At 45.5% G+C, this 27,826-nt stretch overlaps 1 protein-coding gene across 1 annotated transcript; it reads right to left on the reverse strand.

The window, feature by feature from the left end:
- Window positions 1–13,584: 13,584 nt before the first annotated feature.
- On the reverse strand, window positions 13,585–19,122 carry LOC122362601 (extracellular calcium-sensing receptor-like). Its single transcript, XM_043264139.1, is given in 7 exon segments — window positions 13,585–14,311; window positions 14,313–14,496; window positions 14,611–14,734; window positions 16,638–16,865; window positions 17,631–18,386; window positions 18,462–18,750; window positions 18,914–19,122. Coding segments are annotated over 7 exon segments (2,517 nt in total).
- Window positions 19,123–27,826: the final 8,704 nt, after the last annotated feature.

The following is a 27,826-nucleotide window of genomic DNA, read 5'->3' on the forward strand; positions in this document are numbered from 1 at the left end:
GGCCGGGGCTGGACGGAGACGTACGAAACTTTTGCCAGGCCTGCCCTGAATGCCAGCGTACGTCGCCCCGGCCTCCTCCCCCCAGTCCGCTTATACCGCTTCCTATCATCGAGGTGCCCTTCGAGCGCATCGGGATGGATCTGGTAGGGCCGCTGCCAAAGTCTGCCCGGGGCCACGAACACATCCTGGTGATCGTCGATTACGCCACCCGCTATCCAGAAGCTATCCCCCTCCGAAGGGCTACCGCCAAGGCTATTGCCCAAGAACTCTTCCTCCTCTCCACCCGTGTCGGCATCCCCAGCGAGATTCTGACCGACCAAGGCACCCCGTTCATGTCCCGTGTGATGGCCGACCTCTGCCGGCTGCTGAAGACTCATCAGCTGCGCACCTCTGTCTACCATCCCCAGACCGACGGCCTGGTCGAAAGGTTTAATCAGACCCTCAAACGAATGCTTCGGCGGGTGACGGCCGAGGATCGCAGAGACTGGGACTTACTTCTCCCCTACGTCCTCTTCGGGATTCGAGAGGTGCCCCAGGCCTCCACTGGGTTCACGCCATTTGAACTGCTGTTTGGCCGTCAGCCCCGAGGCCTGCTGGATGTCGCCAGGGAGGCCTGGGAACAGCAGCAGCAGCCAGCGACCCAGAGGTCGGTCGTCGAACACGTCCAGGCCATGCGGGACCGGATCGAACGGGTGATGCCCCTGGTGCGGGAGCACATGACGGAGGCCCAGAGAGCTCAGCAACGCCACTGCAACCGCCCCGCCCAGCCGCGAGAATTCCAAGTCGGCGACCGGGTCATGGTTCTGGTCCCCACCCAAGCCTGCAAGTTTCTGGCCACGTGGCAGGGACCGTACACCGTACTGGAACGGCTGGGCCCAGTAAATTACAAAGTCAGGCAACCCGACCGACGCCGACCTGAGCAGATCTGCCATGTCAACTTGCTGAAGAAATGGGTGGGGACCAGGGAGAACCTAGCGGCCCTCACCACCCAGGAAGCCCCGGTCGTCGACATGAACGTCATGCTGTCTCCCGCCCAGAAGTCAGACATCAAACATCTGGTCGGTCAGTTCTCGGATGTGTTCTCGCCATCGCCCGGGCAGACCCACATCCTACAGCACGACATCAAAACTCCCCCCGGCATCATAGTAAAACAGCGGCCCTACCGTATCCCTGAGGCTCGTCGGCGGGCTATAGAGGAGGAAATCCAACAAATGCTGAAGTTGGGGGTAATTGAGCCATCTACCAGCCCGTGGTCCAGCCCGATTGTCCTGGTCCCCAAGCCTGACGGCTCGCTCCGCTTCTGCAACGACTTCCGGCGGCTCAACCAGGTCTCCGAGTTCGATGGCTACCCGATGCCCCGGGTGGACGAACTGCTAGATCGTCTGGGGAGGGCCCGGTACATCTCAACACTCGACCTCACCAAAGGCTACTGGCAAGTCCCCCTAACCGACGAAGCAAAGCCCAAAACTGCCTTCTCAACCCCCGGTGGCCACTGGCAGTACCGGACCCTCCCCTTCGGGCTACACGGGGCACCCGCCACGTTCCAACGGCTCATGGACATTCTACTCCGGCCTCACCAACACTATGCCGCCGCCTATCTGGATGATGTGGTGGTTCACTCGGAGACCTGGGAAGAACACCTAGAGTGCCTCGGAGCGGTGCTGCGGGATCTCCGACGGGCTGGACTCACCGCCAACCCCAGGAAATGTCACCTGGCGCTCTACGAGGCCAAGTACCTGGGATACCGCGTTGGCCGGGGCCTAATCCAGCCCCAAGAACAGAAGGTCACGGCCGTCCGGGAGGCTCCTCGTCCAACCACGAAGTCCCAGGTACGCGCCTTTCTGGGGTTGGCCGGATACTACCGTTGCTTTATCCCCAACTTCTCCTCTATAGCCGCCCCTCTGACAGACCTGACCAGGAAGGGGCAGCCCGAGAGGATACCCTGGAGTCCCGCTGCGGAGGAGGCCTTCACCCGGATCAAGGAAGTCCTGACTTCAAGCCCGGTTCTGCGAGCCCCGGACTTCGGCTGCCCCTTCCTCCTGCAAACGGATGCTTCCGACGTGGGTCTGGGAGCCGTCCTGTCCCAGGTCCAGGCAGGTGAGGAGCATCCTGTACTTTTCATCAGCAGGAAGCTGAACCCAGCCGAGAGGAACTACGCGGCGGTGGAGAAGGAGGCCCTGGCCATCAGGTGGGCAGTCCTGGAGCTGCGTTACTACCTCCTGGGCCGGCGGTTCACCCTGCTGACCGACCATGCTCCCCTTCAGTGGATGTCCCGGGCCAAGGACACCAATGCCAGGGTGACCCGCTGGTTCCTCGCGCTCCAGGACTTCCACTTTGATGTGAAACACCGTGCTGGAACTGCCAACGGGAACGCCGACGGACTCTCCCGGCTGTGGTCAGCTTTTGCAGGTCTGTCAGGGGTCACTCCCCGCCCACCCCCAGTTTCCCCTTGATCTCATCCGTTTTCTCCGCCAGGACCAGGACACCGCTTGGGGGGGGGAGTGTGACGGGCGTCCCGATCTACCATCAGCGTTGCCCTGGGAATAAACCACGAGCACCTGGAAAAGCCACTGATCACCGGACTCGCCGCACCTGGAGCTCGTTTGCCGGTGGCCAGATAAGCCACGTCAGGCTCACACTCCGGTGAGCTACCACACTCCTACATGCTGTCTCTGACTGTTATCTCTTTTGTATCTTCTAGAAGCCAGTCCTTGAACCGCGACACAGAGCTAATTCCCCCAAGATTCACCGTTGCCGTACTCACCGACTGCACCCTGAGCACCGAGCACCCAGAAGATAACGCCACTGACAGCGATTGTGCACCGGCTCACCATTCACGTATCACATATTGTTAAATAAACGTGCCCTCCGGGGTTCAAACGCCTCTGTTTGTGCTGTGCTTCATCCGCCCCGTGACAATATATATATGGGTCAAGTATCCATGACATTTATATTTTATATTTGCATCCTTGCCACTGATTCCTTGTATTCTATGCAGATACCCTCCTCTTGGTATCAAACGACAACATCACGCTATAATAGAGCTTAGAAGTGCCATACACACACACACACACACACACACACACATATACATATACATACACATACATACATACTGTCACGGTTGCTCTTTCGCGGGACGAAGGACACGAGGCTTAGAATAAACTTAAATGGATTTAATCTTCAAATGTCAAAATAAAGATATAATGGCAGGCAGGTAGAACAGGCAGGCAGGTAGAACAGGCAGGCAGGTAGAACAGGCAGGCAGGATAAACACGGGTGTAGACATCGGGTAGGGACCTTGACGCTCGGACAAACAGAACTCAAAACACAGGACTTAAATACACAGGGTAATTGACGAGACACAGCTGATGACAATAACATAATTAACACAGAGGGAAGGCAGGGCACAGGGAGCACATGGCACGAAACGAAAACATAAACACAGAGTCCGGGGAACGTGACATTACCCCCCCCTCCCGGAAGGTGCGTCCTCGCACCTAAAGGGTAACAAACAAAAACAAACAAAAACCAAAATGACTAAGATTTGGGGATACCGGGTCTTGGGAGGAGGTTGTGGTGGAGGACGGATCCCCAGGAGTGGGCAGGCAGAAGGCAGAAGGGTCCAAGGAGGTGTAGACGGAGGGAGGAGCCAGGGAGGAGACAGGAGGAGTCCGGAGCAGGAGGAGATCCAGAGCCCAGCTATGGTGGTCCACGGTGGGGCCGACGGAGGAGGAGCCAGGAAGGAGACAGGAGGAGTCCGGAGCAGGAGGAGATCCAGAGCCCAGCTATGGTGGTCTGGAAGGTGGAGCCGACGGAGGGAGGAGCCATGGAGGAGGAGCAGCCATCGACTCCATGGGGCCGACCGACGTGGCGGAGCAGGTGGAGGAGGAGACCGAGGTGGAGACGGAGAGCCGAAGAGCCAGGGTGACGCCGAGGCGCTGGAGGTCAAAGCGCGACGCCGCAGGCTTCGGCGACTGACACGGAGACGGGGACGGGCGGACGCGCGGAGCCAGAGCGACTGAGGACTGAGGTGAAGCCGGAGGGAAGGAGGAGCCTGACAGAGCCGGTGGGATGGAGGGACGAGGCAAAGCCGGAGGAGAGGGAATCAGAGGCGACGGATGGTCGACGACAGACCAAGGCGGAGCCGGAGGGACGATGGAGCCTGGTGGAGCTGGTGGACTGACGGACCACGGTGTAGAGGAGGGAGCTAGGAGCCCAGGGGGAGCCGACGGGTCTACGGGCCGAGGAGGAGTCTGGGTCTCGGAGGCAGGACGGTGAGGCGAGGGATCGTCCACCCTCGACGGCGATGGAGACCGGCAGACCCGTGGCGAGCTCCGGATGGTGAGCTGAGGATGAGCGCGGGGCTGCTGGGATCCATCGATATGGTATGGCAAGGGTGGGAGGGTGGGAGAACTTGAGGCGGCACTGGAGGGAGCGCACGTGGCGCGGGGGCACTGGAGGGCAGCGCACGTGGCGCGGGCACTGGAGGGAGCGACGTGGCGGGCACTGGAGGGAGCGCACGTGGCGCGGGCACTGGAGGGAGCGCACGTGGCGCGGGCACTGGAGGAGCGCGACGTGGCGCGGGCACTGGAGGAGCGCGACGTGGCGCGGGCACTGGAGGAGCGCGCGTGGCGCGGGCACTGGAGGAAGCGCCGTGGCGCGGGCACTGGAGGAGCGCGACGGGCGCGGGCACAGGAACGGGACAGAACGACGCGTGCGCGGGCACAGGAACGGGACAGAACGCCGCGTGGCGCGGGCACAGGAACGGGACAGAACGCACGTGGCGCGGGCACAGGAACGGGACAGAACGCACGTGGCGCGGGCACAGGAACGGGACAGAACGCACGTGGCGCGGGCACAGGAACGGGACAGAACGCGACGGGCGCGGGCACAGGAACGGGACAGAGCGCACGTGGCGCGGGCACAGGAACGGGACAGCTGGGCGGAACCAGCGAGCTAACGGGACGGCTGGGCGGAACCAGCGAGCTAACGGGACGGCTGGGCGGAACCAGCGGGCTAACGGGACGGCTGGGCGGAACCAGCGGGCTAACGGGACGGCTGGGCGGAACCAGCGGGCTAACGGGACGGCTGGGCGGAACCAGCGGGCTTACTGGGTAGCTGAACGGGAACAGAAACTCAGGATACAGGGGAGGTGCCCAGTCTAAGTCCAAGTCCAAGTCTACATCATCCAGCTCCCTTTGCAGATCCAGCAGCCCCAGGTGGATGATCAGCTCATCCTCAGCCGATGTGTAGTGGGCGGAGCTCCACTCCGCGCTCTCCTCGCAGTCGGCTGTCTCCACCGCGGGGAGCTCCGTTGCTGGCTCGCGCACCTGGTCTGACGTATACGGCTCGGGTCCTGTTACGCTCCACGGCTCTGTCGCTCTCTCTGGCGATGGGTCCGTGGTCGCGCTCGACTCCGCCCCCGTGTCAGCGGTGGGCTCAGGCTGGGGCTCGACCATGCGGTGAAGGGCTGAGCTAGGCTCTGGATCTGGAGTGGGGCTGGTGTCGTTGTCCTCAGGCGCAACCATCATGGTTGATTTGCAGGACACCAGCACCCACTCGACGTATGCGGCGAGGCTCTCTCGAGGACCGCTCCCGGACAGCTGCGCTTGGCTGGAGGTGTTAAGTCCGCGGAAATAGAGTTCGAGCAGAGAGCAGTCCGGGTAGCGGGAGTCGTTGGCCAGTTCGAGGAATAGTTCTGTATAGTCCTCGAGAGAGCAATCCCCCTGCTCCAGCAGGCGGATGAGGAAGTTTGGGTCTTTGAACTGGGCAAACATGACAAACAAAAAACAAAATAAGGGGGAAAATACGCCACTATTTACTTTTTTGAGGTCCGAGCGTTCTGTCACGGTTGCGCTTTCGCGGGACGAAGGACACGAGGCTTAGAATAAACTTAAATGGATTTAATCTTCAAATGTCAAAATAAAGATATAATGGCAGGCAGGTAGAACAGGCAGGCAGGTAGAACAGGCAGGCAGGTAGAACAGGCAGGCAGGATAAACACGGGTGTAGACATCGGGTAGGGACCTTGACGCTCGGACAAACAGAACTCAAAACACAGGACTTAAATACACAGGGTAATTGATTTAGACACAGCTGATGACAATAACATAATTAACACAGAGGGAAGGCAGGGCACAGGGAGCACATGGCACGAAACGAAAACATAAACACAGAGTCCGGGGAACGTGACACATACATATATTACATGTGACATAAATACATTAATAAAAGTCAATTTGCAATATAAAGCATTGTTTCAAGATTAAGAGGCATTAGTAATTAGTTTGTAAACATATGTCACAATCTCCATTAGAGGGCATTCCACCCTGGACTCCTGCCATATGCTTTTGACTATTTCCTATGTGTCTCTTGCCCGCCATGTCATGTCATGTGCTACCTGTGTCTGTGTGTCTGATGTTCTCATTAGTTCTGAGGTTGCATATGTCATATTCTGTTTGATTTCTTGGTTCCATGTGTCTTGTTCTCATTAGTTGGTTTTGTCATGTATTGCCCACGCCGACTATTTGGGGCTAATTATTGTACAGTCATTCCCCTGGGTCTTGTTCCTGTGTTTTAACCTTTGATTGTTTCCTAGTTTCCTAATGTCTTTAAATAAAGGCTGCATTTCGATCCCCAACTCCACTGTCAGTCTCAGTGTTACAATAATAGATGGTGAAATATATTTACATCATGGCTAAAATGTGGTTACTGTACATTCAGATAAATGTGTGTCTTTAATATGTTAATTTGTAAATAATGGCTAATATACCATTGCTATATGTTCAGATAATCATTAGTTATATGTGTGTTTAAGCTTAACTGATGCATAATTGTGAACAAGTTAATCATAAATTACAAGTTTATGCTACAAGTTTAACTAATGCATAATTTAAGACCCTTAACATGTTAAGTTAATCATTAATTGTGTCATTAAGTGTGTTTTTGTTCAACTAATGCTCAAAATTCAAATTCAAATTTTATTTGTCACATACACATAAATACATGGTACGACATGCAGTGAAATGTTCTATTACAACCGTCCAGCATCAAAATAGAGACAAAATTTAAATGTATATATAAATATAAAATATAAAAAATATGTATAAAAAAGAAGTGTGCAAAGTAGGATATAAAAAAATTAAAATAAAATAGAATATAAATATAAAGTATAAGATATAAAGTGTAAAGTGTAAGTGTAAAGTGGCTGTGCAATGTCCAGTGCAAAGTGGCTAGTGCAATTGTCCAAATGTAAGTGGCGAGTATCTGGGGAAGAAGGGTGAACATGGGAATCCCGGTATTTAGGTGCTGGGTGTTCTCTGGTTCAGACTCCGAATGGCCTGCGGGAAGAAGCTCCTCCTCATTCTCTCTGTGTTTGCCTTCAGGGAACGCAGCGCTTTCCTGAACGCAGCAGAGAAAAGAGTCCATTGTTGGGATGGCTGAGGTCTTCCACGATCTTCCTGGCCCTGGTACAGCACCGCTTGTTGTAGATGTGCTGCAGTACAGGGAGCTCAGTGCGGATGGTGCGCTCAGCTGACCGCACCACCTTCTGAAGAGCTCGCCTGTCCTGCATGGTGCTGTTTCCAAACCAGGAGGTGATGTTTCCCGTCAGGACACTCTCGATGGTGCAGGTGTAAAAGTTCCTGAGCACCTGAGATGGGAGTCTGAAGTCCCTTAAGCGCCTCAGATGGTATAGACGCTGCCGGGCCTTCTTCACCAGGGTGTTGATGTGACAGGACCAAGACAGGTCCTGCGTGATGTGAACACCCAGGTACGAAAACTGTCCACTCTCTCCACTGGGGTCCCGTCGATCATGATGGAATGGTAAGAGCGCACCTGCTTCATGCTGAAGTCCACTATTAACTCCTTTGTTTTGCTGACGTTCAGGAGCAGATTGTTCTCCTGACACCATCTCTCCAGGTTGTTGATCTCCTGAAGGTAGGCCATCTCATCGTTGTTGGAGATCAGGCCCACCACGACAGTGTCGTCAGCAAATTTGATGATGGTGGTGGAGTTTGTAGTGGCCACACAGTCATGTGTGTGTACAGCGAGTACAGCAGGGGCTCAGAACACAACCCTGAGGGCTCCAGTGCTGAGAGTGAGGGAGGATGAGTGTGTTTTCCCATCCGTACGGCTTGTGGTCTGTCGGTCAGGAAGTTAGTGATCCAGTGACGCAGGGGATGGGCTGAGTCTCAGGACCTCCAACTTCGAGGTGGCGTGGAGGGAACTATGGTGTTGAATGCTGAACTATAGTCCACGAACAGCATTTTCACATAGTTCCCTTTGCTAAAATCCAGGTGGCTTGTGGTTGTGTGGAGGAGGTGTGTGATAGCATCCTCCGTAGACCGGTTTTGGCGGTAAGCAAACTGTAGTGGGTTGAGTGTGTCCGGTAGTGATGCGGTGATGAAGTCTCTGACGAGTCTCTCAAAGCACTTCATCACTACAGACGTCAGAGCTACAGGGCGGTAATCATTAAGGCAAGATGGTTGAGGTTTCTTCGGCACAGGAACAATGATGGACTCTTTGAAACACGAGGGGACTACAGACTGTTTCAGGAGAGATTAAATATCTCAGTGAACACCGGTGCTAGTTGGTCAGCACAGGCTCTCAGAACCCTACCTGTGATGCCGTCAGGTCCTGCTGCCTTCCTGGTGTTTACTCTCCTGAAAGCCCTCCTTACGTCGTGCTCCGAAATGGTGAACGCGATTTCCTCTCCGGCTCTCTCGGCGTGCGTGCTGTTAGTCATGCGCTAAGCGGCGCTAAGCGTGATTAGCGTGATTAGCTGCAGCCTCGAAACGAGCATAAAGGTGTTTAGCTCGTCTGCCAGAGAAGCATCCGCGCTCTCCACTCTGGAGGATGGCGTTTTATAGTCCGTGATGTTTCTCAGTCCCTGCCAAAGGCTCCTAGAGTCACTGTGTTGAAACTGTGACTCTAGTTTCCTCCGTAGCGCCTCTTTGCCTCCTTTACGCTCTCTGCACGCGCTGTACGACGCAGCCTTGTATTCAGACAAATCCCGTTGACAATCCCCGTATTATAGGCTGCGGAGCGGGATCTCAGAGAGTCGCGATAGTTTTGTCTACCCACGGCTTCTGGTTGGGAAACGTCCTGATGACGGTTTTCTCTACCGTGTCATCCGCTAGTTTCCCGATGAATCCCACCACCGCTTCCGTGAACACGTTGACGTCCTCGGAGCTACACCTGAACATGGCCCAGTCTGCGTCATCCAAAGCGTCCTGCAGAGCGGCCACCGAATGGTCAGACCAGCGTGACACCTCCCTCTGTACCGGGGCTTCCTGTTTCAGCCTCTGTTTGTAAACAGGTACGAGGAAAATGGCGGCATGGTCCGATTTACCAAACGGTGGGCATGATTTTGCCTTGTAGCTCTCTCTGAAGGGTGTGTAACAGTGATCCAGTGTCCTTTCGCCCCTGGTGGGCAGGTGATGTGCTGGTGAAAGTTCGGCAGTGCGCTTGAGGTTTGCACTGTTAAAATCCCCCAGCACAATGAGTGCGGCGTCCCGGTGCTGTGTCTGGTGTGTTGTGAGGTGGTCGTGTAAATCCCATATTGCAGCGTCCGTGTCCGCTTGAGGTGGAATATAAACGGCGCTGACTATGACCGAGCTGAATTCCCGTGGAAGATAGAAAGGGCGACATTTGATGGTCAGAAGTTCCAGGTTTGGTGTGCAGGAGCGTGAGAGAAGAACAACGCTCGCTGTCGCACCAGCGGTTGTTCACCATCAGACACACTCCACCTCCCCGTGTCTTCCCCAACTCCATTGTTCTGTCCATGCGGTAAACGGAGAAAAACTCTGCCGGTTGTATGGCGTGGTCCGGTACCGCTGGGTTCAGCCATGTCTCGGTGAAGCAGAGGAGGTTGCAGTCCCGAATGTCTCTCTGGAACTTGATCCTTGCCCTGAGGTCATCGAGCTTGTTTTCCAGAGACTGGACGTTGGCTAACAGGACACTAGGTAGGGGCGCGGTGTGGCGTGCCCTCAACCTGTTCCTGGCGCCGGCTCGTTTCCTCGTGGACGCCGGTGCGGGTCGCGTCCTTTTGTCTTCGTCAGGATCTCGCTCGGCCAACATGGGTCCGGGTTTAAAAACGGCGAAAGTTGGGTGCATTGTACACCAATAGATATAAGAGTGGCTCGGTCGTATGTAGTAATAGCCATCTTATATAAAGAAAACCGCGCAGACTGTCCAAAATACTAACAATTAAAAGAAAAACAAAAAGTTTTGCAGGAGCGGTCGTGACGGCAGCCGAACTCAACGGCACCATCTTATTATTATTATTATTAATTAACTGTTAATTAATACTTTAATAATGAATTATTCTGGTCCCTTAATATAAAATATTTTTAATTTTTTGAATGTTCGAAAGGATTGTAGAATCCTTTTATCTTGTTACCATCCTGTTACGGATAATTCCTTAATGGTAGCGCTACTCTGTGAATTTGTCTTTTTCTGGTTTTAAGAGAAAAATGACTTCCTTGTTTAAAACTGCACTTTAGCATTTTTCAATTTCAATCAAGAAGGTCTGCCGGGGAAACACAGGGCTCTAAGGCTATGCCGTGGAAATACACACAAAAGTCCTCTTGGGGTACTTTACATGGCTCCCAGCCCTCACCGGTTCTCACAGATTCAACACTCGTGGCCGGTCCGAAGCGGGGTTTGAGTGTGTGCAACTCTTACCTGCATCCCCGCAGAAGTGAGGCGGGTAGGCCATTGGTTTGTCCTCCCAGTCTTCCCACTGCTGCATATTAGCCCAAGAAGAGAGCGCGAGTGTGATGCGGAACTGGATCGCTCAACTCCTTGCTCTCCCTGGGGACCCAGAGACAGAGAAAACTGCCCTTGTCGAGGTTTTAGGTAGCACTGACCATGAGGTCAGCGGCAAGATTCTCTGCCCAGCAGAGCAGCTCCCTCCATCCCCGAATCTGAGGGCCTCTTGCACCTGCGCTTTCCTCCAGGTTTGGCAGGAGCCTGGACAGGCTGGGTGGTTGCCCTGCTGCCAGCTCCAAGGCTCTGCCTAGATGGGGGCTGCTGCGTTGGCTGCGTGGGAGCGGGGGCGGCAGCAGGGGGCACCCTCGGCGATGAGCTGGCTGAGGCGGCCATCGGCGGCTGGGTGGAGGCAGCAGCTGCACGCCGAGTCAGGATGTTTCTTTTTTCCTAGTCACCTCAGTCTGCTTCTGGGCAGCGGAGAACTTCTGGGCAAAGTTCTCCAATGCATCGCCGTGAGAGGCCGGTCTGGGACATGGGGGCATTCAAGGTATCACCGTATGCCCCCTGGCTGCACCGCTGGAAGTGCAAGCTCCTCATGCACTTCCGAGAAGAAAGGTACCAGGATGGGGCCCTGAGAACCAGCGCCAGCCACCCTTAAATACCAATAATCCAGCCTCAAGGGCCCGGGAAGCGGTGGAGGTTTCCACTTGATCCCGATCACCTCGGCGGCCTGGGCAAGCATAGCCACCATTTCTATGTCTGTATCCAGTATTCAACGCCTGGTAGACGCAGAGCAAACCGGATCTTCACTTCCAGATATGTCTGGCTCACCTTCCGATGCGATTGACTTCTGATCATCAGGGGGAGCCTAAGAGCACCTGTCTGCAGCCAGGATGAGAACCAAGTCGAGCAAACAAGCCCCCGCCCCTTTTTCAAGGTGACAGAGCCGCCCAATACTCCGAGATGACCACCTCCCGCAAGGAAATGATTCATCCACAACCGCCACCTCAGTGTACTAAGCCCAGGCACACGAGGCAACGATTGTGACCACCTAACGCCAGGTAACAACCGCATCCAGAAACACACGGGTGTACGTCGTCTAAAGCAAGACCCACGCTGTCTTCCAAGACGCGTCGAGTTTGCCAGACGTAACGTCGTCTTTAAAAAGACTCACCCGCGAATACTCTTTTAGTGCTGAGGCAACAGGGGATAGCCGTTTTGCACACAAACAGGGGGTAGTGCAGCCTGATTGAGGCAATCCACTCGACGCAGGAAATCGACCTCCGCTGAAACGCCATGCTCCAACACTAGTAAATCGTCTTTGGAGCAGAACAGTCACGCTCGGCTCCGAAGAGAAAAGCTGAATATGCGCTGCACCCGTTGCTTATTTATACCCGCGCTGTAATCAGCGGCAGCTGGATGCGATTAGCGCATGCCAATCTTCAATTGGCTCGTTTAGATACACTTGAAGAAGATTGGTCTCTAGAAGCGAGATCCCAATTCGACGGTCATCCGACGTGACTCGGAGTGACCGACTGAAAGGGAACCTGCTTTTCTCCCGCTTGCAACCGACAGCGCAATCCTTGCAAGCTAAAAATCCAAAGAATTTGTCTTGTATTTTATTTCGCTTGAGTTGATCCTTCCTGGTAAAGAGCCGTTTGAGTGAAATAGTCTCACCACATTGCATTACACCAAATACACAAATGAATGTTCCTTTTAGAGACATCAATTGATCCCTTTAAACTAAAGCTAAAATAATTTTAAATAAAAATATTTATCCGTCATTAAGATGCATGCTTTGAATGTGTGCACATGGGTGATTATTTATTAATTTATTTTGTATGTACTTTTCAAAATTAGTTACAAAACAGTTGCTCCTAACAACATGGATAGGAAATATCGATTTCAAATAGTGTTGCATTGTGTTGATTTGTGTGTTTATCATCTTCCACATTTCATCAGTCATTTCTATCTGCATGTTATTCAGAGCTGTAGTCGGTTTCATTTGTCCATATAAGCCATTTCCTGGGTCTTCCTTGCAAAACACAAATTACAGTACTAGGGTTATGCTCACTGAGTGCAATTCTCCTTTATTCTGCAAAGTGGCACTGTTTAAAACATAATGACAATGTTATTTGTGACTCATAATTAGTGCATGAATAAAACAAATAATCATAAGCAAATATTTTTCTGGCTTGAGTCGCTTTACTGCTGAGCAATTATTGTACATAATGAAATGTAAGTGTCACTGTCATTTGATGGTGGATGAAAATGTTTTTGAAGATGCTGAAAATTATAGTTTTTAGTATATATTGAAATCTTGAATATGAAGTTTTCTATGCTTTTCTATTATTATTTTTATTATTATTATATTTAATTGTTCTTAAAATATCAGGAGAGTTTGCTATTGCAACAATTAGATCTGGGTAAGTCTGGGTTGCTAAAGACATGAATAATTATTTGCGAAATATTCATGCAGTTTAAATTCTTAAAATGTCTTACATTTTACAATATTAAACCTTAATTAATAATTTAGTAGTCAACAATTTAAATGATGGGGTCTTAATTACAACAAAACACATCAGCATGTTATCTCTGCCATACACTACTGATCTGAAGAGAATGCCATGTTGTGCTTTTAGTCCTGGTCAGATAGATTAGATGGATAGATTAAAGTAACGTTAGCTCTCTTAACTGTTCCTGCAATATTTCTATTTGGATTATTAACTTTAATTCTACCTAAAATTAACATTATCACTGGAAAAAAATATTTAGCATTGTCTTTTGCTTAACTTAAGCAAAAGACAGAAGAAATAACCTTATAATTCCAAGGCGATGATTGAGCAAGGAATTAAGATGTTATATTTCTCAGTAGGACCTAGAAGTTGTTTTCCCCATGATATTTTGCTTTGTATTTTGTTCAGGTTTAAGCAAAATAATATAACATTTAGGTGCAAATATGCAGAATAATAAACCAAAGCTTGAGGCTAAAATGGCAAATATCTCCACAGCAACTGTCAATTTTCCAGGAGAACTTACATAAGCTGGAATAAATGTTATCCATACAGCACAGAATATCAGCATACTGAATGTAATGAATTTGGCTTCATTAAATTTATCAGGCAGCTTGCGCGCCAGAAAAGACAAAATAAAGCACAAGGCAGCAAGTAGGCCGATGTAACCCAGCACGGCCCAAAAACCTATATTAGAACCCAAATTACACTCAAGAATGATTTTTTCTTTATAATATTTCATATTTTTGTAGGGAAATGGAGGAGATATTGTTAACCAAAGCACACATATAAGGACCTGTATTAGTGTAAAGATAAGAACACTGAGTCGCTGTTGTACAGGCCCAAACCATTTCATGACATTACTTCCTGGAAGTGTAGCTTTAAAGGCCATTAAAACCACTACTGTTTTTCCCAGAACACAGGAAATACAGAGGACAAAAGTGATGCCAAATGCTGTGTGACGAAACATACAGGACCACTCAGTAGGCCGCCCAATGAAAGTAAGTGAACAGAGGAAACAAAGAGTCAAAGAGAAAAGCAGTAGAAAACTCAGCTCTGAGTTGTTGGCTTTGATAATAGGTGTCCCTCTTGCTGTAAATTAGAATTGCCACAAGCACAGTTATTCCTATTCCAAATAGTGAGAAAAAGACAAGCACTATACCCATAACTTCTGTGAATGAAAGAAACTCTAAATTCTTTAACACACAATTATCTTTTTCAGCATTAGACCAGTATTCACTGGGACACTGCTTGCAGTTATTTGAATCTGGAAAGGAAGATATAATTACTAGTTAAAGACAGAAGAAAACAATATTTTTTTGAACAGTATAAAAGCAACTAACCATTTCTCTTCAGAACTTTAAGATGAACTGAGGATTACCTGTCTCATTACTGATTTCTCCTTCTGCACATGGAATACAGTCATAACAGCAGACAGGTCTTCCTTTTTGGACAGCCTTCCTAGTGCCTGGGGGGCAACTGTCGCTGCACACAGATTTTGGCTTCTGCAAAAAAAATATATACATATCATGATCAGAATATAGGGGGACTATATTACATCTTAAATTTATAATCTTCTGTTAAATAACAATGGTGATTTTGATTTGGACTTGAATTTGCATTATTATCTTATTATTAACTACACATAGGACAAGTGTATTATAGCAGTATCCTAACCTGACCAGAAATCCTAAAAACAGTCTTAAATTTAGGATAACTCCAATGGTGTCGTATCTTCAGAAACTTTTTGAATTCCAACTGCATGCTGATATTCTGTGCTGTATTAATAACATTTATTCCAGCTTATGTAAGTTCTCCTAGAAAATTTACTTTAGCTGTGGAGATATTTGCCATTTTAGCTTCAAGCTTTGGTTCACTATTCTGCGTATTTTCACCTAAATGTAATACAATCCTTTAAAAAAAGAGAAATGCATACATATTGTTGAAAAATATGGTCTATCAGATATCAGATATTCAAACAGCATTTAATGAATTCACACAAAGGATAATATACAGCACACACACGTAGAAAACACAAAAAAGCAGTCCAACGGTATGAAAGTACTCTCCCCTCCCCAAAGGCATATAGGAACAAGACAAGGAGTCAATGAGGAGTGAAGTCCCAAGGCGGTAGATGGTCAATGACTGACCAAGGTGCGGCTCGAGGGATGAGGGACTTGTGGACGAGGGTCCTGATGGACTAGTGGACTGGTGGGCCACAGTGGAGATAAGGGAGTTAGGAGCCATAGTGGAGCTGATTGGGCGACAGGCCGAGGCAGAGTCCGGGATTTAAAGGCTGGGGGTAGAGACAAGGGAGACAAGCCAGAATGCTGCTAGGCCAGCTGGCAGGCTGGCAGACCCACTGTGATCCCAAAGAGCTGAAAGGCTGACAGGAAGCAGTAGTTGAGGAGCTGCAGAGCCAGAGGAGACAGGAGGGGCAGGAGAAGGAGGGTGGGTGGCTATTTGTAAGCATTAAGGTTTTCAGGAATGGTGTGTGATACCCATGCATACCGGATCAAAACTTCTAGGACCGCGAGGACAACAGACATGGGAATAACCTCCAGTTCAGAAGAGGGTGGGAGGAGAATGGGCATGTCTGCATATAAATCTTTGCCCTCAATCTTGAAAAGAGACTTTATCAAAGGCTGTAATGTTGTTGTTTGTTTGTTTTGTTTTGTTCCAACTGCACATGTGTAATGTACTTGGGTTTTTCAAAAGAACATTGAGCAGTGAGCACAGTTAAAATCTAAAATTACTTTAAATGAAAAAGGTGTCAATATTCCTGAAAAAACTGACATATACCACACATCCTGATATTGCTGATTCTATGTGTTCCTGGGTCAACATTTCTATCCAAAAATGTAATTTTCACCATATCTTTACACCTAAACCTAACTTTACCAATGAGTAATTCCTAAAATCAGAAAAATTATAGATGAATGACACTGATATACAAGCACTGATTTTAAGCCTAAACTTTAAACTGGTTGTTCAGATCTGATTGGTTCATCACAATGTTGTTAATCACAATGAGTATCCATGACACTTTTTGGTCAAAAAGATGTTGATCCAGGAACATGTCAAACTTAGCAAAATCTTGTTCTGCACAAGTATTTAAGACTATTTGTTTAATTATTAATTTAGATACTGATGTTGTCAAGCATGTTTCATTCATAATGTTCCTTTAACCAGCGTAAAATTGTATACTGGTATTGTTCTTCATTTTGTGTCATGACATCATAAAATGTAGTCTAAGGACACTGTTTATCCCTATTTATCACTCTGTTTTCTAAACAATTCAGAAATGAAACTCTTCATGCAATAAAATGCATTAGAAATACATAGACTACAATGAATGAATATGAATAAATATTTTTAAAGTAGCACAAACATGTTATAGGTATTTACCTGCAACTGTCCTCCAGCCCAAATTATATTTTTTGTATCAAGCACTAAGTGTTGGAGAGGAGGAATGGAGGCATCATAGTATCCCACAGATTTGAACTGGAATAATCCATCAGAGTCTCGCTGCCAGTTCACAACTTCATATTGTGCGACTGCACCACCACTGCTGTCAAACCACACTTGATCTCCCATCTTTATGGTGAAATTTACATTTTTCAGAGCCTGAACCACCTAGTCAAAAAAAGAAAAGAACATTTTTAATTTTTTAACTTTTTAAAAATGTTTTGAACAGAAGACCATTTTAGCAAATCAGCTCTCTGTATTCAGGTCAGGGGACAAAGCAAGACACGGTAGCTAAAAGGAATTTCATCAAAGCTATGTAAAAATGATTAGAATGATCATTAAAAAAAAAAAAAAAAAAAAAAAAAAAAACTTCTGCAGGTTATAAAAGGTAAATAAATGCTGAAACGTTTTCCTGGAACCTTGCAAAAGTAGCGTGTTACAATGGTGAGGGAAGAGCTCTGTCTATTTTGTGTAATCACATCAATACAAACTATGATCACAATAACAACAACATTTGTCAGGCATCTACATCGTAACTGTACATTGAGGAGATTACAAAGAAGTGTAAGAGATTACAAGTGTTTTTCTTAGTTTTTTTAACTCTAAAAAGTCTAAAACAGGAAATGTGGAATATTTTTTAAGTTACCTGTATAACTTAAGTTTTATAACTTACTCAAAACAACTCAACTGCAGTTTGATTTATTAAAAATCATAAAAATTAAAATATTAAAAATCTTAAAAAACATTATGAATTAAAATAAAAATCAAGTTATTGGTATTTGCAAATGAACTCTTTTTATACTATATATATATATATATATATATATATATATATATATATATATATATATATATATATATATATATATATAATAATGAAAACTAATGTTTTCTCTTTTGTTCCCTTTATTTTTGTTTATCTTTGTCTTTTACCTCATGTGGTTGTATTGTCAGGCTTTTCTCACAACCTTCTTGTTCCTTGCACTTGAGTAAACTGTTTAGCGAATGAGCTACAGCATGAACTGCTTTGTAGACATTGCTTGCATATCTTTGTTCAGCTACATCTTCATTATAATTTTTTAGTGCAAGTAGATCCTCATATCTGTTGCAGTTTAATGCATATTGAGAAGAATTCCTCTCACTTTGTGAGCATGGAAAAGCTGTATCCCAAAATTCTTTTAGAACATAATCTGCAAACCCTTCAATATTAATTTTTCTTACTGCAAATCCAAGTGACCCTCCCAGTGAATGAAAACTATTTGTAGTAATGTAATTCTTTGAAGTTATCCATGACTCCACACCAATCATTTGAAATCCTGTAATATTCTGAATACTTAACTGATCAATAAGTAAGCCCATCTCAGGAAATGAAACAAATGCAACAATCACTTTTGCTGTGCCTTTTTTAATTGTGTCTACCACTTTTTTTAGTTTTTCTGTCTCTGTTCGGTAGAATTTCACAGAGTATTCTATGCAGATACCCTCCTCTTGGGCTATTTTAAGAAATACAGCCATTCCATTGTTTCCATAGTCATTGTCACTGTTCACAGCTCCAACCCAAGACCAGCCAAAGTGCTTGACTATGTATGCAAGTGCTCTGCTCTGGTGGTAGTCACTAGCAATAGTCCTGAAGAAAGAGGGGTAATCTTTCCTATTACTGAGACATCCACATGTAGCTGAGGGACTTATCTGAAACAGTAAGCAGAGAAAACAATGATACAGTCATATGTTAACTGTCAAACACTTTGTATTACTGCTGCTTACCACTGGAATTTTAAAAGGCCCTGTAGTTCTTGACAGAATCACTGTGGCAGAAGATTCTGATTCTCCTATGATAGCATGTAAAGGAGGCAGTCCATTGCATTTGTCTCCTGGTCCAAAGTCCTGACCATTCATCACTCCAATAGTTGCACTCATTGTAGATAATCTTGATCCACAAGTATCATATATTCGATATCCAATAGAAACATTTGGAAGTAAAGTTTTACTTCTGTTAATTTCCTCAATTGCGAAGATCATGATTTGTGCCAGACGAAAATCTCTTACATTCACGCTGTAAAATGAAACATTGAATTAGTAGACTACACAAAAATATTAAACAACATAAGATGGAGAATAAAGGATAATTCTATATTTTTGCATATGCTTTAAACTCAAAACACAATATAATATTGGTGTTTTTTATTGAAAAGGAATTTCTAGATGCTGCTTTAAACCTTGAGCATAACAGATGTTGAGGTTTTTGTATAAACTCAAAAGAAGGTAATGTTTCCTTTCTGTGGATTGCAAAAATCCCTCCAATAGTTAAATCGCCATGTTTGGAAAGCAGCGGGTAGTTAGGGTCTCCCATTGTTTGACAAAGAGTGTTTTCTGCCTTTGTATGAAGCTGATAGAAAAGGAGGAGTATGCACAGAAAGAGAATCATGTTAGTGCTCTACAGGAAATACCAAATGCAAATGATCTGATACAGAATTTGTACTCTTATAGACCTATTTGATATGGTTGAATGAGTGAGAACATAGCCAATGATTTTTTTGACCAAAATAGATTTCTCATGCTGTCAGAAGTATGGTGTGTGCATGTGTATGTGTGTGTGTGTGTGTGTGTATATATATATATATATATATATATATATATATATATATATATATATATATATATATATATATATATATATATGTCAAGTATCCATGACATTTATATTTTATACATCATATACATATACATTTATATATTTATATATTTCAGCAGTTAGGAACTTAGGTGTGCTGCTTGACAACAATCTTTTCCTTGATTGATTGATACATATATATGGGTAATTTGGTAACAATTCATTATTCACATGACACATTTCAATTCTATATCCATTTTTTCCCAAACAACTTAATTTTCATTACCTCACATAATTAGGTGTATGTCAAATATGTGTGTGTATATATATATGTGTGTGTGTGTGTGTGTGTATGGCACTTCTAAGCTCTAATATAGCGTGATGTTGTCGTTTGATACCACTTTAGAATATGGTTCTATTATTAATGTGTAACTATACAAGAACACATGAGTAACACAATATTAGCACTCTAGTAACTTCACAGTTGTTCCCAGTCCAGTATCATCAATCAATCAATCAATCAACCAATCAATCAATCACTTTTATTTATATAGCGCTTTTAACAATACAGCTAAGCAAACCAGAGGCGACAGTGGCAAGGAACCCAAACCCCTTACGTTACAGAATGGAGTCAAAAACCTTGGGAGAAACTAGGTTCAGTTGGGGCCAGTTCTCCTCTGGCCAGACGCCCAGCACTATATTAGTGTAGATGCCATTCTTTTTACAATGTAACAACTATAACGCATTTTATGAGGAGTGTTCCCAGTTCCAGCTGATCTACTGTAATTAATGCAGCCTAAAAATCCTTTAATGGATTTAAATAATAGAAACCTATTAGTGTGTTATGTGTAGGCTAGGTTAAAAAGATTTAATCTAGATTTAAACTGACAGAGTGTGTCTGCTTCTTGAACAGCATTAGGAGATTGTTTCAGAGTTTGGGTGCTAAATAGGAAAATCTGTCGCCTCCAGTCAATTTTGATTAACAGTTAGAGTTTTGAGAACACAGCGGACATGCAGGACTGTAATGTGATAAGAGCTTCCTCAAGTATTGAGGAGCTAAACCATTCAGGGCTTTATAAGTAATTAGCAAAATGTTTAAATCTATCCGATTTGTTTGATAGGAGCCAATGCAGTGTTGACAGAACTGGGCTAATATAGTCATACTTCCTACTTCTAGAAAGGACTCTAGCAACTGCGTTTTGGACCAGCTGAAGGTCATGAATGCATGAAATAACATTTCTGCATTTGACGTTGAGAGCATAGGTCTTAATTTCGATATATTTTTGAGATGGAAAAATGCAGTTTTACAGATGATTGGTGTCAAACTGCACACCAAAGTTCCTAACTAAAAATTGACAGAGCAGCCATCAAGTGTTAGACAGTGTTCTAGATTATTACATGTGGCATTATTACATGACTAACCAGACTGTAAGGTCAATATATATATATATATATATATATATATATATATATATATATATATATATATATATATATATATATATATATATATTATACACTATGGTTAATCATTTATACATACATTAATAAAAGTAATTTTGCCATTTATAAAGCATTGTTTCAAGATTAAGAGGCATTAGTAATTAGTTTGTAAACATATGTCACAATCTACATTAGAGGGCATTCCACCCTGGACTCTTGCCATATGTTTTTGACTATTTGCTATGTGTCCCTTGCCCGCCATGTCATGTCATGTGCTACCTGTGTCTGTGTGTCTGATGTTCTCATTAGTTCTGAGGATGCATATGTCATATTCTGATTGATTTCTTGATTCCATGTGTCTTGTTCTCATTAGTTGGTTTTGTCATGTATTGCCCATGCCGACTATTTGGGGCTAATTATTGTACAGTCATTCCTCTGGGTCTTGTTCCTGTGTTTTAACCTTTGACTGTTTCCTAGTTTCCTAATGTCTTTAAATAAAGGCTGCATTTCGATCCCCAACTCCACTGTCAGTCTCAGTGTTACAATAATAGATGGTGAAATATATTTACATCATGGCTAAAATGTGGTTACTGTACATTCAGATAAATGTGTGTCTTTAATATGTTAATTTGTAAATAATGGCTAATAAACCATTGCTATATGTTCAGATAATCATTAGTTATCATGTGTTATAATCATGTGTTTAAGCTTAACTGATGCATAATAGTAAACAAGTTAATCATAAATTACAAGTTTATTTATGCTTAACTAATGCATAATTTAAGACCCTTAACATGTTAAGTTAATCATTAATTGTGTCATTAAGTGTGTTTTTGTTCTACTAATGCTTAATTGTTAACAAATTAACTGTTAATTAATAATTTAATAATGTATTATTCTGGACCCTTAATATAAAATGTTCGAAATGAATGTTCGAAAGGATTGTAGAATCCTTTTATCTTGTTACTGTCCTGTTACGGATAATTCCTTAATGGTAGCGCTACTCTGTGAATTTGTCTTTTTCTGGTTTTAAGAGAAAAATAACTTCCTTGTTTAAAACTTGTAAGACTCTAGCATGCAGTGACTCTCCCAGCCACTAGGTGGTTCCTGTGGTGTATACAGTTCTTTGTGTGAATGCTAATCAGGTTCATTTGTAACACCTGTGGACTGGTCTATTTAAGCATGCTTCTCTCAGTCAATTGTGTTCAGTCTTGGACCTTCAATGGATGTTTTTGTTCCCGAGAAAAGCAGTTTTTTTGATTTACGCAAGTATTCTGCTGCCTTTTTGTTTTCTGTATCTTTTGTGGAAGTTAGGATTCTGAGTTTTGTTGTACTTTGTAAAATACCCAGTAAACACCTTTTTGTTCAGCAATCCAAGCCTTTTGAATGTTACTCCTCTGCTTTTGGGTCCAACTAAATTACATTTCTGCTATGGCTCAGTGAGAAAAACCTCAACCGAAAGACCCGTGTTCGATCCCAGTGCTTGGCACCCCATCACAGCAAGACTGAACCAAGAAGATGGACCCAGCAGAAGATGCTACTTCCAGTGCTGAGCATATCCTTGCTGTTCTTTCTGACCAAGCCTCTATGGTCCACAAACATGAACAGATGTTAACTGAGATCCTTCAGCAGTTAAGTCAGCTGTCTGCCCATCCAGCATTTACCACTCAATCCACGCCAACAGATCATTCTAGACCTCCACGGACTGACTTGAGCCCAAGCTACCTGCACCAGAGAGATATGATGGGAACCCAGAGAGGAGTCGAGGCTTCATTACTCAGTGTTCTCTAGCTTTCGGTCTACAACCTAACAGTTTTCCAACTGAGAGCAGCAAGGTGGCATACATAATCACTCTCCTTACAGGAAAGGCGTTGGACTGGGCAACAGCATTGTGGGACCACCACTCACCACTCACTGACAATATTGATCTGTTTGTTGCAGAGATGAAGAGTATTTCATCATCCCCCTAGTGGAGGAGATATTGACCACAGACTACTTCAGATTTCTCAAGGAACACGGAGCGTGGCAAAGTTTGCTATTGAATTCCGCACTTTAGCCACAGAGAGTGGTTGGGATCAACAGGCCCTGAGAGCAGCTTTTCACCATGGTCTCTCCCCTGCACTAAAGGATGAACTAGCATTTCGTGATCCAGCTCCTGACTTGGAGTCCCTCATAGCCATTGCCATCAGAATAGACAACCGCATTCGAGACCGCAGACAGGAACACCACAGGGACGTTGGAATGTCAGAGTTCCGAATTTCTAGTAGCACCTTTGAATCACCAACACCTTCTATGAATTCTGAGGAACCCATGCAATTGGGAAGGGCTAGGTTGTCACAAGCTGAGAGAGACCATCGCATGAGGGAGAGATGCTGCCTATATTGTGGAAAACCAGATCATTTCAGGTTCAACTGCCCTGAGTTAATGGGAAAAGTCCAACCCCCCCTCTCCTTGGACGAGAGTTGCCGAGAGTAATTAACTTCCCCCGACCGGCAGTCTCCGGGGTTTCACTCCATGTTTCACTGCATCTGGGTAACCAACATCACAAGTTGTGGGCCTTCATTGACTCCGGAGCTGCAGGAAATTTTATGGACTATGCTTTGGCTAAACACCTGAGAATTCAGCCCCTTATAACCCAAAGACCTTTGACCATAACCGCATTGGATGGGAGACCTCTGGATTCTGACCAGGTAAGCCAATACACACCACCTCTCCACATGCTGACTAATAACCATAATGAGAGGATACAATTTTATTTGATCCACTCACCAGAGTTCCCTTTGATTCTTGGCTACCCATGGCTGTCTCTTCACAACCCACACATAGATTGGACATATAGAGAATTAATTGCTTGGGGCACTAATTGTGGAGATTCAGACCTTTTCTCTTTGTTATTTTTCCGAGTTCCCGAAGACATCTCTGGACTCTCGACCAGACACTCCCAAGTCACTGCCTGCTCCCCTCCAGTCAACAGCCCAATCCATAGAGGTACTAACTATTCCCAAACTTCAACCTGTGACCTCTAGTAACTCAGTGTTGTCTTCTCAGTTATCTCGAGTCCCCCCAGAATATACAGATCTCTGAAGTCTTCAGCAAGAAGCGTGCTGCTTCCCTGCCAACTCACAGACCCTATGACTGTGCAATCAATCTATTTGAAGGAACCTGTCCTCCTAGAGGGAGACTGTATTCACTCTCAGCCCCTGAAAGAGCTGCTATGGAGGAGTATATTAAAGAAGCACTTAACAGTGAATTAATTCGCCCATCTACGTCGCCAGCAGGAGCTGGCTTCTTTTTTGTAGCAAAGAAGGATGGTAGTCTTAGGCCATGCATAGATTATCGTGGACTTAATAGCATTACGGTAAAAAACCGCTATCCCCTGCCACTCATGACTACGGCCTTTGAACTCCTACAGGGGGCAACCATTTTCACAAAGCTTGATCTTCGAAATGCTTACCACCTTGTTAGGATAAAAGCTGGTGATGAATGGAAGACTGCTTTCAACACCCCCAACGGACATTATGAATATCAGATAATGCCTTTTGGGCTAGTCAATGCACCAGTAGTATTTCAGCCACTTATTAATGATGTTCTACGGGATATGCTAAACAAGTTTGTATTCGTTTATCTTGATGATATTCTTATCTTCTCCCGGTGCTATCAAGAACATGTCCAACATGTACGATCTGTCTTGTCTCAACTGCTAATTAATGGATTGTTTGTCAAACTAGAGAAGAGTGAATTTCATGTGTCTACCGTCTCTTTTCTTGGATTCATTGTTTCAAAGGGCTGTATCCAGATGGACTCCAATAAGTTTAGGGCAGTGCTGAACTGGCCCCAACCATGCTCTGTCAAACAGGTCCAACGCTTCTTGGGGTTTGCAAACGTTTTTAGGAGGTTCATTAGGAACTTTAGTTCTATGGCAGAACCCCTTACTGCTCTCACCAAGAAGGGATCAGGCTCATTTAAATGGACTGATAAGGCTAATCAAGCTTTCCTCCGGCTTAAGCAGCGCTTCACTTCTGCCCCCATCCGCACACTCCCAGATCCCGAGTTGCCCTTTGTAGTGGAGGTGGATGCCTCAGATGTTGGGGTCGGAGCAGTTTTGTCACAAAGAGCAAGGAGTGATGGCAAGCTCCACCCTTGTGCGTATTTCTCTCGGCGACTTCTCCCCGCTGAGAGGAATTACACATTGGTAACCGGGAGCTTCTGGCTGTGAAGTTGGCACTAGAGGAATGGAGACATTGGCTGGAGGGCGCTAAACACCCATTCCTTATCTGGACGGATCACAGGAACCTCACGTACATCCGGGAGGCCAAGCGGTTGAACTCCCGCCAGGCTCGTTGGGCCCTATTTTTTTTTTAACCGTTTTGACTTTACCCTCATATCATCCAGGTTCCAGGAATGTAAAGCCTGATGCCCTCTCAAGGCAGTTTGACCCACCTGAGGTAGAGGGCAGACCCGAACCAATCATACCCAACTCCAGAGTGGTGTCATCTATCCAGTGGGGATTTGAGGTGGCGGTTAGGTAACTGCCCTCCAGGTCATCTGTTTGTGCCCAACCCCATGCTTTCTGATGTGTTACAGTGGGGCCATGCTTCTCTCCCTTCGGGCCATCCTGGGAGCACAAAGACGCTGAGACTCATCCAGAGAAGATTTTGGTGGCCCAATATGCAGAGAGACGTTCAGGCTTTTGTCAGCGCCTGTACAGTTTGTGCTCAGAACAAGGAATGCAGAACCCACCCTCAAGGCTTACTGCACTCACTACCCATCCCTACACGCCCCTGGTCACATATATCATTGGACTTTGTTACAGGTCTACCAAGTTCTCAAGGTAACACAGTAATTCTGGTTGTGGTGGACAGATTTTCTAAGGCATGTCATCTCATACCATTACCCAAGATTCCCACTGCAGGCCAGACAGCAGACCTACTAGTGAAACATGTCTTCAGAATCCATGGATTTCCCCAAGATATGGTCTCCGACAGGGGATCTCAGTTCACTTCTCGGTTCTGGAGGGCTTTCAGACGTCTAATTGGAGCATCCATTAGCTTGTCTTCTGGGTTTCACCCTCAGTCATATGGGCAGACTGAGAGGGTCAACCAGGACATTGAAAAGACTCTAAGATGCCTGGTCTCCAACAACCATTCTGCCTGGAGTTCCCATTTGATCTGGGCTGAATTTGCACACAACACCCAATATCATTCATCCTTGCGCATGTCTCCTTTTGAGTGCCAATTTGGTTTCCCCCTTCCCCTGTTTCCTGAGCAGGATCCTGAGGTCCGGCTTCCAGCTGCTGCTCAGTTAGTGCAGAGGTGTTGACGGGCATGGCAGAAGGCTAAGGTAGCCTTACGCAAGGCCACTCAAACCCAACAGAGGTATGCAAACCAACATCGGAGGGTTGGACCATCACTCAGACCAGGTCAGAGGGTGTGGTTGTCGACTAAGGATCTACCGCTACATGGTGAGTCACGGAAACTAGCACCTCGTTTCATTGGTCCTTTCAAGGTTCTCAGAAGGATCAACCCTGTGTCTTACCATGTCCTCCTACCCAGGTCCATGCGCATTCATCCCACTTACCACATCTCTCGTTTAAATCCTGTTTTCTATTCTTCTTTGTCCCCAGCCAGGAAGCCGCCCCCAGTACCTCGCATTATTGGTGGTCAACCAGCTTACACGGTACGCAAACTTCTGGACTTTCGCCAGGTCAGAGGGAGGAATCAGCATCTTGTTGACTGGGAGGATTATGGCCCAGAGGAGCGGTATTGGGTGCCTGCTCGAGATATTCTCGACCCAGACCTCATCAGGGACTTCCACCGTCGTAATCCAATTCAGGGAACGTCAGGAGCCGTTCATAGAAGAGGGGCTCCTGTAAGACTCTAGCATGCAGTGACTCTCCCAGCCACTAGGTGGTTCCAGTGGTGTATACAGTTCTTTGTGTGAATGCTAATCAGGTTAATTTGTAACACCTGTGGACTGGTCTATTTAAGCATGCTTCTCTCAGTCAATTGTGTTCAGTCTTGGACCTTCAATGGATGTTTTTGTTCCCGAGAAAAGCTGTTTTTTGATTTTACGCAAGTATTCTGCTGCCTTTTTGTTTTTCTGTATCTTTTGTGGAAGCTCGGCTTCTGAGTTTTGTTGTACTTTGTAAAATACCTAGTAAACACCTTTTTGTTCAGCAATCCAAGCCTTTTGACTGTTACTCCTCTGCTCTTGGGTCCAACTAAAATACATGTCTGCTATGGCTCAGTGAGAAAAACCTCATTCCTTCAACCGAAAGACCTGTGTTTGATCCCAGTGCTTGGCACCCCATCACAAAACTGCACTTTAAACTTTTTTTAATTTTCAAGTCTTTACTGCTGACTCTTAAAAGTCTCTTGTCACCATTTAATTTTAGAACAATGAAACTAAAGTTATGAACACACATTGTTTACCAATACTGAATTAAATCAAATATAATTAATTGATTAATAATATTTAATAAACAACAACAGCCAGCGTAAAAAGTACAAAGGCAATGCTCTCATGTACATAGTTACATAAACATGAGATTTTGACAAAACTATCTGCTGTGGAACAAATAATACATTAATGAGACCAAAGACTGCCTATTACATTTACCCAAAAGGAAATGATAGTTCATGTTTAACAAGTGTAGGGACATCAGAGCCAGAGATAAAATTTCAAGGTGAGGTGAGGTGCTCTTGGTGGGTTTATGAATGGGTTAAATGGCCGCTGATAATGCACACTGCAAGCATGTAGAATGATTTTGATTAGCATTTTAGTGTTAGTAGAGTGCTCTATATGCTATGTGCTATATATATAAAAGATAGCAGAATTAGAATTATCAGCATTTCAACAACTTATGATTATGCAGTAAACATGTAGACTTGATAATAATCATTAAATCATTAATATTAATTAATCATGTATAAACGTTTTCTAAATCGTTATTATTATTATTATTATTATTATTATTATTATTTATATTGTTTACAACTGTTCCTGTGAGAGATATTGTTCTTTAAATTAAATAGAAAATAAGTAAAAAATGCTTTGTTAATATAGACATGCCATT

This window comes from Puntigrus tetrazona, chromosome 18 (assembly GCF_018831695.1).
Source record: "Puntigrus tetrazona isolate hp1 chromosome 18, ASM1883169v1, whole genome shotgun sequence".
Taxonomy (NCBI): domain Eukaryota; kingdom Metazoa; phylum Chordata; class Actinopteri; order Cypriniformes; family Cyprinidae; genus Puntigrus; species Puntigrus tetrazona.